The sequence below is a fragment of the Lathamus discolor genome, chromosome 4 (genome assembly GCF_037157495.1).
Source record: "Lathamus discolor isolate bLatDis1 chromosome 4, bLatDis1.hap1, whole genome shotgun sequence".
Taxonomy (NCBI): domain Eukaryota; kingdom Metazoa; phylum Chordata; class Aves; order Psittaciformes; family Psittacidae; genus Lathamus; species Lathamus discolor.
The window spans coordinates 97,753,597-97,770,765 of NC_088887.1; the positions used below are offsets into that span (position 1 = coordinate 97,753,597).

The following is a 17,169-nucleotide window of genomic DNA, read 5'->3' on the forward strand; positions in this document are numbered from 1 at the left end:
GACTGGATAGAAAAGTTTGTTGTTTCTAAACAGTGGGTTCATTCTGATGGAGTATTCTGGAGAGGATTTCCCGATTTGATAAAATCATATTGTAATATGTTTCAGTCACTGCTGCCTGGTCTGGAGATACACTGTCCCTCTCTTAATTCATCTGTGTAAGGGACCTAGTTAACAACACGCATTAAATGTTACAAGTGAAATAGTATTTAATGTTGAAGGATAAGCAGACTTTGCATTTGCATTCCCAGTCACTACTACTAAGGGTGGATTCGTTCCCCCTAAAAGCTGAAATAAAACTGTTCTCGGCCTATTTTGTGTTAGCTCTTTTCCTCGGTTGTCACTTCTTGTATGGATTGTACTGCATTTTGTTGACATTCTTACTATTTCATTTATTTCTATAAAAGTTGATGTTCTGGAAAAGTTGGGAAACTATTTGGTTGTTTTTTCTTTCTTTCATAGCATTTTACTTGAATTTTGGGTTCATATGAGCTGTGAATAACAGTTGGATTCAGTGATGGACAAAGCTTAAATGTACAGTTAATGCAGCTTCTTTCTGCCTCTTGTGATGATTTTTCAGTCTGCTTTTGCAGAGTGGCTGGTTTGTAACACTTGCAGTTAAATTAGATATAGTTGTTTCATAGAAGATATTAAGGCTTTGTTTGAAATATAAATGAAAAGATTCGATAAATAGTGGATATGGGGAGAAAGAAGGTATTTATTCTGTTACTTAGAGTGTTGCATCTTAAGTGCCAGCAGGTGGTCTATTCAAAGCTAGTAGTACTATTTGCTTTTAGTTAAGCCATTGTGGAAAGCAAGGGCTCTGTTACTCGACTGTCCTTACAAGCACATGTGATTGGTAGGAAATAGTGACTTCAGCAGTGTAGGATGTCATTACTGGAAACCTGTTACATGAAACTTTATGTCAAATATTTTTATTAGACATTTGAGGTGTATATATAATTAGAAAATTTAACATTCTGTGCAGATTCAACCCATTTCCCATAATAATAGAATTCCCCCCTCCTTACATTATTTTGTTGGTTCACATGCTTTGGCAATTTTTATTAATGTAATAACACAGCTGTAAGTTTAGTTTTAAGTGAATTGAGAAATCATTTAACTTTAAAATCAAGTTGATTAATCTTAAACCCTTTTCTGCAAATTCAGTACAATAGATTAGCATAAAGACTAATGAACATTTAAAATAATTTATTCCAGTTAAAATCCACTCTGAATTTGTTATAAGCAAAACATATTTTAAGCCTGCTTATTATATGAAAATACTTTCACTACTTGCTGTTCAGCAGAGCAGTTAGGTGTATGCATGTTAATCACCTAAGTACACAAAGATTCAGTTAGACTCTGGTTGAAAGACAGCATCCAGAAAACATGTATTACAAACAGCATAAAGCATTCAGTCTGTGTTTACAATGTTTAGCAGATAATTTTTATTAAATTCAGACATAAAATTTTCTTTCAGCTTAAGTAAGCCAGAGATGGATGTCATTGTGAGATTTACATACCGTTAGCTCACAGCAATTGATCAGCAGCCAGCCCTGTGGTACAGGGCTAGTTAGATACATTATCGTGATGCCAGGAGACTGCAGGTCACGGAGGCTTACTGTCTACATGCTCGTTTCCTTTGGTTTTGTGATTACTTGATAAAATGAAGTGCATCACTGTGAACAATTGACCCTTTCGAACAATCCAGACTGGTCAGCAATCTGAATCCACATTTTAAAGCTGTCATTATAGCCTCAAACTTAAGAGTTTCCAGGGTGCAGACAAAGGTGTTGTCCTCCTTCAGTACCAGCCGTGTACCGTTCTCAGACTTTATGAAGTACTTGAATTGAATAATATTTGAAGATACAGAAAACTCCTCTGGAAATCCATCCAGCCTGCTTTTGGACACCAGTACAATTCTGGATTTTATTTTTGCAATGAAATCAGGAGCATTACAAAAGATTCTAAGTCCTTGTGAACGGTCGTGGCTGTCAGTTATTTCCAGGAAAGTAGTCTCCCGAGATGCTAGCTGTTCCTTCTCCCACCTTGATTTCACTGCATCTGAGAGTACCTTAAGCTGGAAAAAATCTGCTTCGTGTGCCAAAAGTTGATTTTCTCGAAATCCTTCTGGTAGAAGAAGTTCTCCATTTCGTAGGAAGTTGAGAATGTGTCTGAAAAGGAGTCCATCTCTGTCTATGAAGTAATGACCATCAGCATCAAACGGGCACATTATTTTACCATTTATGATCCCTTCCAGAAAAGAATCTGGGTACTTGGTTAGTGTCTGTTTTTGTGTGATGTATAGATAGCCGCCAACATTCAGAGTAATCAGAGACGTTTTATAGTCCTTGTCTTGCTCAGAGCCTTCAGAGTTGCTGTGTTTTTCTTCGCATTCATTTTCTCTTCTGCTTATTTTTCTCTCCATTATCAAAGCAAGGACAAAAAGCCAGCTATCTTGCTTTGTTCCTGTCAGCTTGAAAAAAAATAATTTTTTCTTTTTAGTTCAAAAAAGCACCTTTATTCAGCTCCGGCACGATGTTGGAATGGAAATGCTGCTAGCATTGCTCCGACTGTCAGCTCAGCTTTGCAGTAGGTGGCGTGTCAGCTGTGTATGCAGGGAGATATCAGGAATATGACTGTAAAGGAGAATTTGCATTTAACTATATAAGGGACGAAGGATATCACAACTGTTTGTCTCTCTTTAAGAAGTTTACATAGTCTCAGGGATTATTCGCAGAAATGCACACTATTATCCTAAATGACACCTTATTTTTAATACTTTAAGATGCATTTGTAGTATTAGCTGGCCAAATCATCTTTAGTACTTATGGTGTTAAACAGAGAGCTTCGTTTATGTTTCAAAGATTTTAATTTTCACAAAGCCTCTTTCCACATTTGTTTTGGTCCTGATTACAGTACTTGATGCATACAGCAGGACAGTATGGAAAGGAGAGGTGTCCGTGCCTGTAGAAGTAGGGGGGGGAGGTCATCTATGAAGTGCATGCACATACATATTCCTCCTTTATCGGACATGTGCTCAGTGGTAAGATTTTTTCACGGAAAATACTCTGGAAGTTATGCTGAGGACTTGTTGGTCTGACTGGTTTAAGTTTGTGGTGAAATCTTCCATTTGCAATCGATGGGAGTATTTGCACCAACACAAGAACTGCAGCCTGATGAAGTTGTGCTTTTTCCCTTTCTCTATGCCATAGATAAAAATTGATTTAGAGATGGATTTACTCTTTATATTGGTGATGTTTTTTAAGTCACCAAGGCTATCTAGCATCAGTTAGTTCTTTCTCGACAGAAATAACTCAGCTGCCCTGCAGAACAAAGGGTTAGTGTGCCTACAGATAGCTTTGAACATCAGATAACATCAGAGCTTAGCAACACTTGGTACAGGGAGGGGGGAAACATCGGCAGAGCACACTTGAATCAAATTGCTGTTTTCTCTCCACGATCTGTGCTCTGAGCTTATTCTCAGTTGCCTCTTAGAACAAGGTTTCCCTTTAAACATTTGCAGCTTGGAGCAGGAAAGGGAAAGCTCCTTGCACATCTCTATGTGTGCTTCCTTGTGGAGTAGGCAGGAGCTGCAGCATGCATTCCCCAGCACGGGTGGAGCGAATACTTACCTTGGGCTGGACCTGGAGAGGTCCCATCGTTTTCAAGATGTATTTGGCACAGGTAGATGTCTCCTGCTTTGTGCCATTAGCAGTGAAAAGTAAGATTATTCTTCTGTAAATTCATCTGCTCTATTGCAAAATACTCCTCCTGCACCCACTGTCTGTAAGCCTGTTTATCAATACTGTAGAGTCATCACTATAATATTTTAATAGTTGATAACTGAAGATAGTAAAAATAAATGCACTTTTTTTTTGTTTGCTATTCTCCATGCCAGGGTATCCCTAGTACCAGTACGCAAAATTTTTCTGCCACTGTATGAGGTATATTAAGCAGATATTATTCATTAGGTGTGATTTATCAGGAATTAGTCATGGTTTTAGTTTTAACTCTTGATGTTATTGGTATGTTTAGCGTAACTTCAGTCAAAGACATTTCAGGCAGCTTCTGATTTTTCAACATTTGGATTTTTTCCTCAAAATTAACTCTTTTTATAATTATTGAGTGTATAAATGAGAAAATGAAAGCGCCAGTTAGTTTCAAGTGTGATTTTTTGTTGTTGGCTTTTTTTCACCATTATAGGAGGCATCCGTTCAAATTTAATTTACTGTCAAGTAGTGGAAAATTCAGTTGATGTGCTTAGACTGTGCATAGTTACATATCTTAGTGGCTGTTAAACCCTAAAAGAATGATTTCTGTGGTGCTTTCATCTTGCACTGTGATCTTGAAATACTTTGAAGCTGAACTAAGAATGCCTTGGCACAAGTACGTAGGGATTTCCAAGGAGAGACATGACATTTTTCATGGCCAGCTAAGCTGTGTACATTTTAAGAGGCAGCAGTTACAGAATACTTAGTTTTCATGCTCATCATCTTCTCAATGTTCCAACACTTGCAGTTCAAATTTTCCACTTTTGTGAACAAGTAAGCGTTCTTTGAAAGTTCATGTAAAATTCTAGTGGTTTGTATGATAAAATATTCAAAATCGATTTCATGTGGAAAACACTCTGTGGAGATCATGAATATTTACATTTAAACCTTTGAAACTTGAAAAATGTTAGAGCTGCTGTAAAATTTTCGTCAGCACCAACCCATGTAACTTCCTTCACTGCAGCTGACAGTCATCAGTAACACAGAGTTAAAGCCTGGCATATCTTTGAGAAAATTTTCCACTTTTTGTGCTGTACTACAAGACTTTTCCAAAGAGCCCTCATTCTTCCTGTGCGCTTGGTGGTACATATGGTATTGTGCCACGTGTAGTTTTAATGGGGTGGTTTCATATAGCTCACTGTTTTCTGAAGGTGTAGCTGTGTCTAGAGGAACTAGATGTCCTTTTTTTTCTGGCCTATTGTCCATGCACTGGAAGATCATCCAAAAGTTCATTTTGGTAAAGGTATGCAAGTATTTCTTGCAATCAGGGTAAAGACTTTGATCATTCTTGTGCTCTGAGGGTCTCTATGTTGTGTACCAGACATGTGAGAGCTGAGATGTGCCCAGTGTATCCTGGCTCTTCTTGATTCCCACGTAGACTGAGACAGAGCAACTTGCTGCTGTGTGCTGTCTCATACTTTGAGTGAACTGTCTGTTTCTGCCCTATCCAGCTGAAGTATCCTGTTTGCCACTGTTGGTAGCTAGCAATCCTGAAATGACTGCTGCGTCACAAATTGTTGATGTCACCTGTATGCTGCAATGGCTATTCAAGTAAGGAACAGTATTGGAATCCAGCAACTGAAAGGATATAATTTTGATTCCAGAATGAGTCATAAAATAGAATCATAGAATCATAGAATAGATAAGGTTGGAAAGGACCTCAAGATCATCTAGTTCCAACCCCCCTGCCATGGGCAGGGACACCTCACACTAAACAATCCCATACAAGGCTTCATCCAACCTGGCCTTGAACACCACCAGGGATGGAGCACTCAACCTCCCTGAGCAACCTATTCTAGTGCCTCACCACCCTAACAGGAAAGAATTTCCTCCTTATATCCAATCCAAACTTCCCCTGTTTAAGTTTTAACCCATTACCCCTTGTCCTGTCACTACAGTCCCTGACGAAGAGTCCCTCCCCAGCATCCCTATAGGCCCCCTTCAGGTACTGGAAGGCTGCTATGAGGTCTCCACGCAGCCTTCTCGTAAGCGGTCTTGCACACACTTATGAGAGTGGCTGTAGTAGTACTCTTCCATTTCCAAATTATAGCCTTTAGGCTGCGCCAGAGAGAACAGTCATCCAGAGAAGCTGTGGCTGCCCAATCCCGGACAGTGTTCAAGGCCAGGTTGGATGGGGCTTTGAGTAGCCTGGTCCAGTGGAAGGTGTCCCTACCCATGGCAGGGGGTTGGAACTGGATGAGCTTTAAGGTCCTTTCCAACCTAAACCATCTTGTGATTCTAGGATTCTTCTTGGTCAGGTAAGCTGTGCTGGAGACAGTGAAAATGCAGTGCTGGTGTTTATCAGCTACACAGGAGAACAAATCCAAGAAGGAGGGGGCTAAGCATCTGCCCCTCATTCTGTCCTACATGTTTCCTTTTGGAAAGTAACCTCACTCCTCAACTTTCATCCTCTTCCTGAGCCTCCTGCTCTGGAAGCTTGAGTATGCCATGGAGTTGAGGATTCAGGACTGGAGCACAGCACAGGAAGGTTGGTGCTTTACCAGTGTTTCAGCTTACTCACATGTCCAAATAGCATCAGCTTCACTGAGAGTCCTGTCAGTGGAAATGACCTGGGTTACAGAAAACAGCTACTTTTATTTATTACAATATTAAAGGGTATGAGGAGAAATCTCAGCTATAAGAGGTAGAGAATTTTTGAAGTGTATTAGGAAGCTGTGCTAATGCAATCTGTTGGGGTTATTGAGGTAATTTGCTAGTCATAACACAGAAAATTTGCCAGGTTGTTGGACAATTAAGCCACTCAATAGTTACTGTCGCACAGTGTTGGTAGGATAGGCATTTTCCTTCTAATAATAACTTCAGGATGTTGATTAACAGCTATTGAAGACAAGCTCTACACACTAATTAAAATTGAAGATTTTCAAATCAGCAAGTCTGAAGAATTTGCATTTAAGAGATTTAAAAGAGCTGTCTAAGAAACTCTTATCAACAGTTGCCGTTGAGATTTTTAACAGTTTTTGAGCACTGCAGTTCTACAAGACTGAAAAAGCAAAAGACGTGCCAGTATTTGAGAGGCGAGTTGGGTGGGCCATGTATTTAAAAACTAGGAGAGACTGTACAAAACTCAATAAAACATCAGACTTGGAAGTCAGTCAGTTAAAAAATTAAAGGAGAGTAATATAATAATAGAATAGTTAGGGTTGGAAAGGACCTCAAGATCATCTAGTTACAACCCGCCTGCCATGGGCAGGGACACCTCCCACTAAACTATGCCACCCAAAGCCTTGTCCAACCTGGCCTTGAACACCACCAGTAATACTGTGGGTGGAGGTAGAATGATTGTGCCAAAATTTTTTCCCCTTTTCTTGATTGCAGTTTGTTTGGCAAAGCAGGTGATGCTCTTTTCTGTTAAATCTCTCACTATGTCTCATTCGTCATTTCAAATTAGAATACATACTGTATTAGTTTGCCTTTCATCTCACTGTACAAAAAATATCTGCAGGCTTCAAACTGACAAATGTTAGGCAAAGAATTACAGTTAAAATGTTGCAGTGATTTGGTCCTTGGTCCTATTTATTTTTAGTCAGTGATCAAGGAAATAGTTCCTGATAAAGTTTGGAGATGATACAGGCTGAGGATGTAATCAGGAGACACGTTGCTGATACACAACCACTTCATAGAATCATAGAATGGTTTGGGTTGAAAAGTACCTCAAGATCATCTAGTTCCAATCCCTCTGCCATGGGCAGGGATGCCTCACACTAAACCATGTCACCCAAGGCTTTGATAGTTGGTTAGGATCATGTTTTAATATGACCAAATATAAGGTTTATATACCCAGCAATACACTGTAGACAGGCTTGCAGTACATGTGTTTGCAGGATAGTTAGGGCAGAGGCTCTGTCCTACAACTGAACGTGAGGTCATCGTTCTGAGCAGTGGTCAGTAAAACAAGTGTACCATGTATCTTTGGGTGCCTGAATAAGGGAGTGATAAGTGAAGACCGGGTGATCCTGTTCTCCAGCTGCTTAGCTACCAGGGAAGGAATGTCTGAGAAGGGCACCAGCTTAGAGTCTGCCCTTTGCATGGATGAGAGGCACCATAAAATGCCTCTGGTCTGGAAGATCACAGCTGAAGTCTAGTGTAGGAAACGTCTGCTCCTTGTCCAGCAATAGCCAGGGAAGGTGCACAGCAGTGTAAGTGGGCAGCAGGAACTACTGGGGCTTCTGACTTGTACACTGGGAAGCACAGCCCAACTTCCACCTACTGAGGAGCTGGAGTCACACATGCCTATATCCTGTACTTTCATCCAGTTTTCACTGCTGCCTGGGAATTGTGTGTCCTGAGGCAGGTCTTCATCTTCTCCTTTGTGAGCAGCTGACACTGCTCACAAAGAGCAGGAGCTGGTAAACTCCAGATGCTGTCTCACAGGCTGTTTATTCTGCCTGTGAGAGGTGATGTTTCAGCAGAGACATTACTGAACTGAACTTTCTCAGGCCAATAAGAATGATTAAGAAGCTGAAAAACAGGCCTCATGGAAGATTTAAAAAAACACTATTTTTATTAGGCTTGATAAAGGTGGAGATTCCACAAGTGCTTGGATGGAAAGAAATGCTTTCATCTTCAACTTTGCAGTCAATGGTTCAACAAGGCCTAGTGGCTGGAAGTTGGAGCTGGGTGCAGTCAGACTAGAAAACTCATTAAAATCTCCAAGCCAGTCCATCTCTCTCTCTAAACCCTTCAAGCTGTAACCAAACACAAAAAAATCCCATCACAACCCCTGTTAAACTTTTTCTACACAATTTCAGTAAATTTCTCCATTTCCTCTTTATTAAGGTTACCTTAAGCCTTTTAACTAAGTTCTGTTCATTTGGTGATGATTGTCAGTAGGATTTGAAGCTGGAATTGGCATTTTCCCAACACATCTCCCTATCGCTGTTGCAGCTCTGGTCCTGCAACAAGTGAAGACAGACCTAAGTTTCTGAACTTGAGTTTGATGTGTGAGAGCTAATTAGACTGGAAAGGTAGTAATGCCTGTGTTCCCCATCTACAGTCACTCATCCAGAGGTTTGCATGCATTGTTGCAGATTTATTCCGGTAGGCTCTCTGGATGTGTTAAAACGCCCAAGAGAGTTCAAGGAAAGTGGGACATAAACCTCGGCTTTTGGAGCGTGGATGAGCTTTGACAGCAGACTAGCTTAGCTGCAAGATGTTCTTGGGAGACTGTGGACAGCCTTGTACTGTCAAGTGACTGGAACATTAAAAGCCAAATCTGGATCAGTGGTAATTAAAAGAGGGTATTAGTCAAGACATCAAAGATGAGATATTACTAAGAAGTAAGCATGTTTAATTGGCAGGTTCATTTCCTAAATGGTTTGTTGTGTGGGAGCTATCTGGTTCACTGATCCTGATTGTTAAAAATAACCTGAAAATTAAGGAAGGTGCAGAGAGACTCACAGCAGCAAGTTGGTGTTCAACAGCTGGCCTGGGTGGCTGAGATGGTTAGAGGCTAGTTAGCTAGTTAGTGGGAAAGCTGTCATGGAGTTCAAGAGGTAGAACAGATCAGAAATATAATGAATGCTATCAAACATGGCTTTATATAAATTTTTTTTCGTCAAAAAAATTTAATTTTGTTTATTTTGGAGATCATGAGTTGAAAGTAACAGCATGTTTGCAGCCTGTTTAGCATTTTGTAGTATTGCACATAATTTAGAATCTTGTGACATTCTGTCTAAAAGAAACATAGCAAGCACAGAACAAGATTAAAAACTGGCTGACAGTTATCAGAAACTAATTATGAGTAGGAGGCCACTTGGGCTGCAGTTTGAAGGGCTTCCTCCAGGATTAGCAAAAGGACAGTGTCCTTTAGTGTCATAGTTGACACAAATGCTGGACAGGCAGTGAAAAACTGTGACAGGACTTGCATGGTGTGACTGGGATCCTTAATTCATAGAATCTGTTTAAAGACAATGCATTTTAACCAAGCCAAAGGCAATTATATACCTAGGAACAGGGAATGCAGTGCCCATGAGTAAAATGTGAGGCTTAGAGAAAACCTAAAATACTGTGTTAACAGTAAAATAGCCAGTCAGCTCTGTCCATACCCAGAGCTTGATTTTTAGAGACTAATTGATTTTTACCCAGTTTTAGCCATGTAAGCATGAAGTTATGGGACATAAACAGACCCGCCACAAAAAAAATCCCCAAAACTACAAAAACCCCACCAGCGCAGGGCAGATCATTGAATCTTAAGGGACGAGACCAATTTTTCCTCTGACAGTCTCCATTCCTCCCTCTCTCAGGTGATTTCAGATATTTTGTTGAATAACCTTGGGATGGCTGAAGTGAAATAAGAAAAATACCAGCTCCTATATCTGTTATTTTACCTCTGTATATAGTTATGGTAAGACCAGTACCATAGTGTTGTATCTTCTGGTCTCTTTATTCTGAAACCATCATTGCAAGGTCGAACAAGGTACAGACAAGAGATCCAAAATGGATTTAGATGTGGTGAAAATGGTTTGTGGTGAGATAATGCTAGAGCGTGAATTACTCCATTTATTGAAAAGAAGATTGAAAAATGACTTGATTACAATTTGTAAGTGCTTTCAAAGGGAAATAACACCAGGTACTAAAAGGCTCTTTAGCATAGTATAGAAAGCCATAAGAAGAATCAACTACTAGAAGCTGAAGTCAAATTCATATTAGAAATTAAGCAGCAATATTAGTAGCACTTTCAACCACAAATAAGGTTTATCTATCTGTGATACACAGGAAGTCAGGCAAATTTGCTAAGTTGTCTTTCCTGACCATAAACCTTAGGAATCAGCAAAACGTTTAATCCGGAACTACCTGGAAAAGTGTGGCATTCTTATTCTTTTCAAGGATTTAGTTTAAATCAAACCAAGGAATTTTAGATTAAATAATTTTAAAATACATAGTCTCGAAGTAATCACTCTCTGCATTATTCAAGGAGAGCAGACTTTGCTTTCCAGATGTAATAATATTTCAGTCTACAAGTCAGTGTTAAATTAGTGGTGTCCCAGAATGCCTTGTGTTACTTTGATTCAACACTTCTAAGCATTTCTGTTAGCTTCCGTGACATTGCCAGCTGAAGGTGACAAGTGACAGAGTAGTACCCTACCCTGATAGCAAGATAAGACTCTGTTGGAAAGACATTTCAAATAGTGAGAGCTAATCAAGCCATTAAAACTCATCCTTTTGAGTTTTCAGGGCTGTTCCAGAGGTGTTGGTTTAACACATATTGCACTGGCTATGGCCAAAAGCAATGGATAAATTGCCACACACACATACTCTGCACCAGAACGTCATAGTAGAAAAGCAGGTGTTTGGCCACCATCACTTCTCTCTTCCTTTCTACATGAAGTTGCTTCTAATTTTTAGGGTTTTCCACCTTTACAGGGTAGGCTGGTACTGTTGTGCCACTCTATTAGTCATCTTTGCTTTAGGTGTTCACATTTATTAACTGCAAGTTTTTATTTCTTTTCTCCAAGTGTTAGCATATGCAGTATAATTATTCTATTGTGTTGTATTCCTTTAGTGAACAGTTTGGGGTGTTTTTTATTACAATAAGGTGAAAATAAGTTACTCTTTTTTTGAGGATAAGAATAAAATTAGCCCTCATTATATCTTCCACTGATTTTGGATACTTTGATGATTGGGTTCTTTTTATAGCTCATGTTTTTCATGGTCACCAGCTGTATTCAATGCACATTTCCCCAAAACAGTTCCTAGATAATCTGAGTGCCTCAGTCTGAGGAAAGGAGGGCCACACATCTCTTATTTCAAATTTGGTCTTTGTGATTCATTCTTAATATGTAAAGCATCTGATGGTAAAATAAGGAAGTCTACAGGATACCAGCTGTGCAAGCATATTGCTTCAGTGTGTAAATAGCAGAGATTTTAGAACTTAATTTGAGGTTTGAGAACTTATGATTACATTATATTTACTAAGTTCTTAATTAGTGAAAAATAATCCAAATGTTGACCGTGTTGGTGAATGTTATTTTAATGTCCAGTTTTGCTTTGTTTTTTTCATTCTAGATAAACTTGCCTTGGAAGGAATAGTAGTGCAACGTGCTGAATGCAGACCTGCAGCTAGTGAAAATTATATGAAACTGAAAAGGTAGGAGTGCTCTATGACAAATGGATATGTGATATCTGACTTGGATGCTTTTATTATTGCCTTACTAGCAATGGATGACTTTAGTATTATCATGGTCTTATGTAGGATTTATACAGGGTCAGAACTGTTCTTGCTTTTGGGCACAAGCAATCCAGGAGGTTCCCCTATTGTGTGGAAGACAACTTCCTTCTGCAAGTAATAGAGGAGCCGATAAGGAGAGGTGCCATGCTTGACCTCGTGCTCACCAACAGGGAAGGGCTGGTTGGAAATGTGGTACTCCAGGGCAGCCTTGGTTGCAGCAATCATGAGATGGTTGAGTTTGAGATCCCCAGGACAGTGAGAAGAGCGTACAGCAAGCTCACTGCCCTGGACTTCAAGAGAGCAGACTTTGGCCTCTTCAGGAACCTGCTTAGTAAGGTTCCATGGGATATAGCCCTGGAGGGCAGGGGAGCCCAAGACTCTTGGTTGATATTCAAGGATCAGCTACTGCAAGCTCAGGAGTGTTGTGTCCTGACTATAAGGAAGTGCAGCAGGAGGGCCAGGAGACCTCCTTGGATGGAGAAGGAGCTGCTGAGGAAACTTCAAAGGAAAAAAGAGGCTTATAGAAGGCGAAAGCAAGGACAGGCGGCCTGGGAAGAGTACAGGGATGTTGTCCAGGAAGCTAGGGACCAGGTTAGGAAAGCTAAGGCCCAGTTAGAATTAAACTTGGCTACGGATGTTAAGGATAACAGGAAGGGATTCTACAGGTACGTAGCAAACAAAAAACAGACTAGGGACAACACAGGCCCCCTGAGGAAGCTTTCAGGAGAACTGGCTACCCTGGATTTGGAGAAGGCTGAGGTTCTGAATGACTTCTTTGCCTCAGTCTTCACTGGCAAAGGCTCTGACTGCACCACCCAGTTCTTAGAAGGTAGACGCAGGGACTGTGAGAATGAAGACCTTGAGCCCATTGTAGGAGAGGATCTGGTTCGAGACCATCTTAAAAATCTGAACGCACACAAGTCCGTGGGACCTGATGGAATCCATCTGCGGGTCCTGAAGGAGCTGGCGAATGAAGTTGCTAAGCCACTGGCCATCGAATTTGAAAAACCATGGCAGTCAGGTGAAGTTCCCGATGACTGGAAAAAGGGAAATATAACCCCCATTTTCAAGAAGGGGAAAATGGAAGACCCGGGGAATTACAGACCAGTCAGTCTCACCTCTGTGCCTGGCAAAATCTTGGAGCACATTCTCCTGGAAGGCATGCTAAGGCACATGAAAAACAACAAGGTACTTGGTGACAGCCAGCATGGCTTCACTAAGGGGAAACCCTGCCTGACCAATTTAGTGGCCTTCTATGATGGGGCTACAGAACTGATGGGCAAGGGTAAAGCAGTTGATGTCATCTGCCTGGACGTTTGACACTGTCCCACACAACATCCTTGTCTCTAAATTGGAGAGAGATCAATTTGATGGATGGACCACTCGGTGGATAAAGAACTGGCTGGATGGCCGCACACAAAGAGTTGTGGTCAATGGCTCGATGTCCGGCTGGAGACTGGTAACGACTGGTGTCCCTCAGGGATCGGTGTTGGCACCGGTCTTGTTTAACATCTTTGTCGCTGACATGGACAGTGGGATTGAGTGCGCCCTCAGCAAGTTTGCCGATAACACCAAGCTGTGTGGTCCGGTTGATACGCTGGAGGGAAGGGATGCCATCCAGAGGGACCTTGACATACTTGTGAGGTGGGCTGATGCCAACCTTATGAAGTTCAACCATGACAAGTGCAAGGTCCTACACCTGGGTCGGAGCAATCCCAGGCACAGCTACAGACTGGGCAAACAAGAGATTCAGAGCAGCCCTGCGGAGAAGGACTTGGGGGTGCTGGTCGATGAGAAAATGAACATGAGCCGGCTTCAGTGTGCGCTCGCAGCCCAGAAAGCCAACCGTATCCTGGGCTGCATCAAAAGGAGCGTGAGCAGCAGGGCGAAGGAGGTGATCCTGCCCCTCTGCTCTGCTCTCGTGAGACCTCACCTGGAGTATTGTGTGCAGTTCTGGTGTCCTCAACATAAAAAGGACATGGAACTGTTGGAACAAGTCCAGAGGAGGGCCACGAGGATGATCAGGGGACTGGAGCACCTCCCGTATGAAGACAGGCTGAGAAAGTTGGGGCTGTTCAGCCTGGAGAAGAGGAGGCTGCATGGACACCTCATAGCAGCCTTCCAGTACCTGAAGGGGGCCTATAGGGATGCTGGGGAGGGACTCTTAGTTAGGGACTGTAGTGACAGGACAAGAGATAATGGGTTAAACCTGAAACAGGGGAAGTTTAGATTGAATATAAGGAGGAAATTCTTTCCTGTTAGGGTGGTGAGACACTGGTATGGGTTGCCCAGGGGGGTTGAGTGCTCCATCCCTGGAAGTGTTCAAGGCCAGGTTGGATGAAGCCTTGTGTGGGATGGTTTAGTGTGAGGTGTCCCTGCCCATGGCAGGGGCGTTGGAACTAGATGATCTTGAGGTCCCTTCCAACCCTAACTATTCTATGATTCTATGATTCTCTATAGCTGTATTCAAATGTGATCGAAGCTGAATTTCCTGAGGACTTAAAGGTTTTGCATTGGTCTGGTCAGGACATGCTTCTTGAGTATGAGTTTTTGTGTGGATTATCCAAATCTAATTCTACGTAATACTGTGCTATACTAGACAAAACGCACCTCTGGAAATATATTCAAAATGCCCCAAATAGGAAAGAAGTCAGGGAGAAGTGCTAGACCTCAACTGGCATACTTGCTAGAAAAGGTAATGGCTGAAAATGTCAGAAATGGGATGGAAATCACAAGACATATATATAACAGAATCGTTTAGTGACTTTTGAAAATTTAATCTGATACATCCAGAATTTACTATGTGATTCATGTATCATGTGGGTAATGAACTTGATGATGTTCTCTAGTAGTATATCAGAATTGGAATTTAATTGTGCATGGCATTAAATGCATATATAAATATTTTAAGCATGTGGGTTTTCATTAAATCACCCTTTTATATTGTGAATTTGTTGTCATTAGAGAAATACAAAGCAGGATATTTCAGGAAGAGAATTGTCTGTGACTAGTTTATGACTAGAATCGTCAAAAGAAATGCAGAAAAGGCAAAGTGATGTTTTCCCCCAGTTTCTGATCTGTTTTCTGTGTATCATATACTACATTTACGGTATCTTAGGTTTTATTAACCTCCTCTGTCATCTAAACTGCTCCAGTATTTCCTTATTGCATCACTTAAATTCCGAGAATTTACGTTCTAGCTGTTGGCAAATCAGTACCATAAGTTTGCTCATGTACAGTGAACTGCTTCATTTCAGACTGAGCTCTGTGACTGCTATAATGATTTTTGTCATCAGTGTGAAATGGAGTATGAAGCAAATGTGATGTTACTAGGAAAAGGCTCATTTCAATCTGGCAATTTTAAATTTATACAAATATAGTCTGTGGAATGTATTTGCTTCACAACTGTTTTAATCACAGGTTGCTTGATCCAAGTGCTTGTTTGCATTTTGTAGTTTTCTATTAGTTGATCAGATAAACTTCTGGTAAGGCCGCAGCAAGAGACCAAAACAAAACTGGTAGCTTTAATGAGTCACTACCCCAACTTTGATTTTTTTTTTTCAGCATTCTTTCTGTCACACACACATGCAGCCCCTCCTGGTCTTTGATTTTGTAATATTCAACTCCTACAGGAGCAACAAAGATACAGGCATGAAAGCAGGTCTTGTGTTTGGAAGCAGTGGCAGCTGAAAACTGATGCTACCATTGTTTTTTCGTTACTGTAGAAAAATTGTCAGGCTGTGTATGACTAGTTTCTAACATTCCATGTTGTTAAAGAGTTTTTGCCTTTTACCAAAAAGTTGGGGTTTTTTTTTAATCTTCTCTGGTGGGAACCAGCATGGGATTTAGCAGATGCAGCAGTCACAGGCTCAGGAGAAATTGGTTTGTGTCCAGATAACATCTCTGGTATTTGAGTAGTAGGATCTAACTCTTCACTCCCTTTACTCTCTCCCACCCTCAACATGCCACAGTCTGTATTTGTGCTTAGAAAAAAAATGTGACAGCACTGAAGATAAACCCTTTAAGTTATAGAACTCTGTTATATTAAACCATTTTTATTCACTTTTCTATTTACTGTTGTGCTTTACATGAGAGAGACTCTTCAAAGGATGGAATTGGTAATATTGATTAAACAGCTAGTCTGTTGTGTAGGCTTTAAGTGCTACAGTAGTAAGTTGTGTTGGGTAGGAAATAAAATTAAAAGATAAATGCAATTGCTTCAAACTTTGAAGATCCAGAAAATGAAGTTAAGCTGCACACTCCAATAACTGTAATCATTTGTCTTCTGAGAGCAGACAGTGACCAAAACGGATTATATACCTCCCTGGTGTTAAACGCAGTTATGGATCCTGTCTGTTTTACTGTCTGTGTCTGGGCCAAGGATACCAGCTGATGGGTGCGTGGTGTGGCATTTGATTTCCATGCTGCTCTGCAGAGTTTCCGTGAGAGGACAAAGTGATGGTCTTGTGATGGTGCTGCCAGCCGTTAGGTGGGAGATACGTGTGACGTGGGGGTTTCAGGATGGGTAATGAAAGTACAGGATTTGGTGACGTGTATGGGTGAAAGCGTTATTGAATGTAGCAGATGGGAGGGATTTCTCCCAGGGAGCGGCTTTTTATTTGGTTACAGGAGGGTGTAGATGGCTGATGTAGAACACTTTGAATACAAGGCATAAATGTGTGCCTACAGATAACTAGTCAGGTAAAAAAAAGTGGTGTGACCTTCACTTGGTATTTTCCATTTTGGAAGTTTTGTTGTTGGAAGGTTTATTTATTTTTTTCCATTTTCCTGAGCTTCAAGTAACGTAGGGGGAATAAATACCATGAAACACCTGCTATCCTTCACTAGTAAAGCTCCATGCTATTGAATTTCCTGGAATTTTTTATTAACAATGCATTTGTTCTTTGTAGCACCTTAATGAATAGTTATACATTTGCTGTTGCTGCTGGTGATGCTATTGCAGCTAGCTGGAAAATAATGTGTGGGTTCCAAGCACCTGTCCTAATTCGTGTCTTGTAGGAGTGGATCTCATGGTCCCCCTTAAAAATACTTGGATTATGTGGTGAAAAAAATAGGCAGACTGTTCCCAGCTGCAGACTGTTTTACTGTATGGTGGTCACAGAAAATACTGCTCCTACACTGCTCTTTCTCATTGATACTTCCCTCCTAGCCCTATCAAGCCTGGCAGATGAAAGAAGATGGTGAAAT

At 40.9% G+C, this 17,169-nt stretch overlaps 2 protein-coding genes across 2 annotated transcripts in view; one reads left to right on the forward strand and one right to left on the reverse strand.

Moving 5' to 3' along the window:
* Positions 1–17,169, forward strand: part of GTF2F2 (general transcription factor IIF subunit 2) — a 93,797-nt gene that overhangs the window by 30,432 nt on the left and 46,196 nt on the right. The window contains exon 6 of the mRNA XM_065678214.1: positions 11,799–11,880. Coding sequence (XP_065534286.1) covers positions 11,799–11,880 — 82 coding nt within the window. The remainder of the gene's footprint in view (positions 1–11,798; positions 11,881–17,169) is intronic.
* On the reverse strand, positions 1,655–2,428 carry KCTD4 (potassium channel tetramerization domain containing 4). The gene has a single exon (XM_065675826.1). It carries the CDS (start codon positions 2,426–2,428, stop codon positions 1,655–1,657), a length of 774 nt encoding a protein of 257 aa, XP_065531898.1.

Excerpts from the sequence above, each read along its gene's own strand:
- KCTD4 (XM_065675826.1), bottom strand. The coding sequence starts at position 2,428 with ATGGAGAGAAAAATAAGCAGAAGAGAAAATGAATGCGAAGAAAAACAC.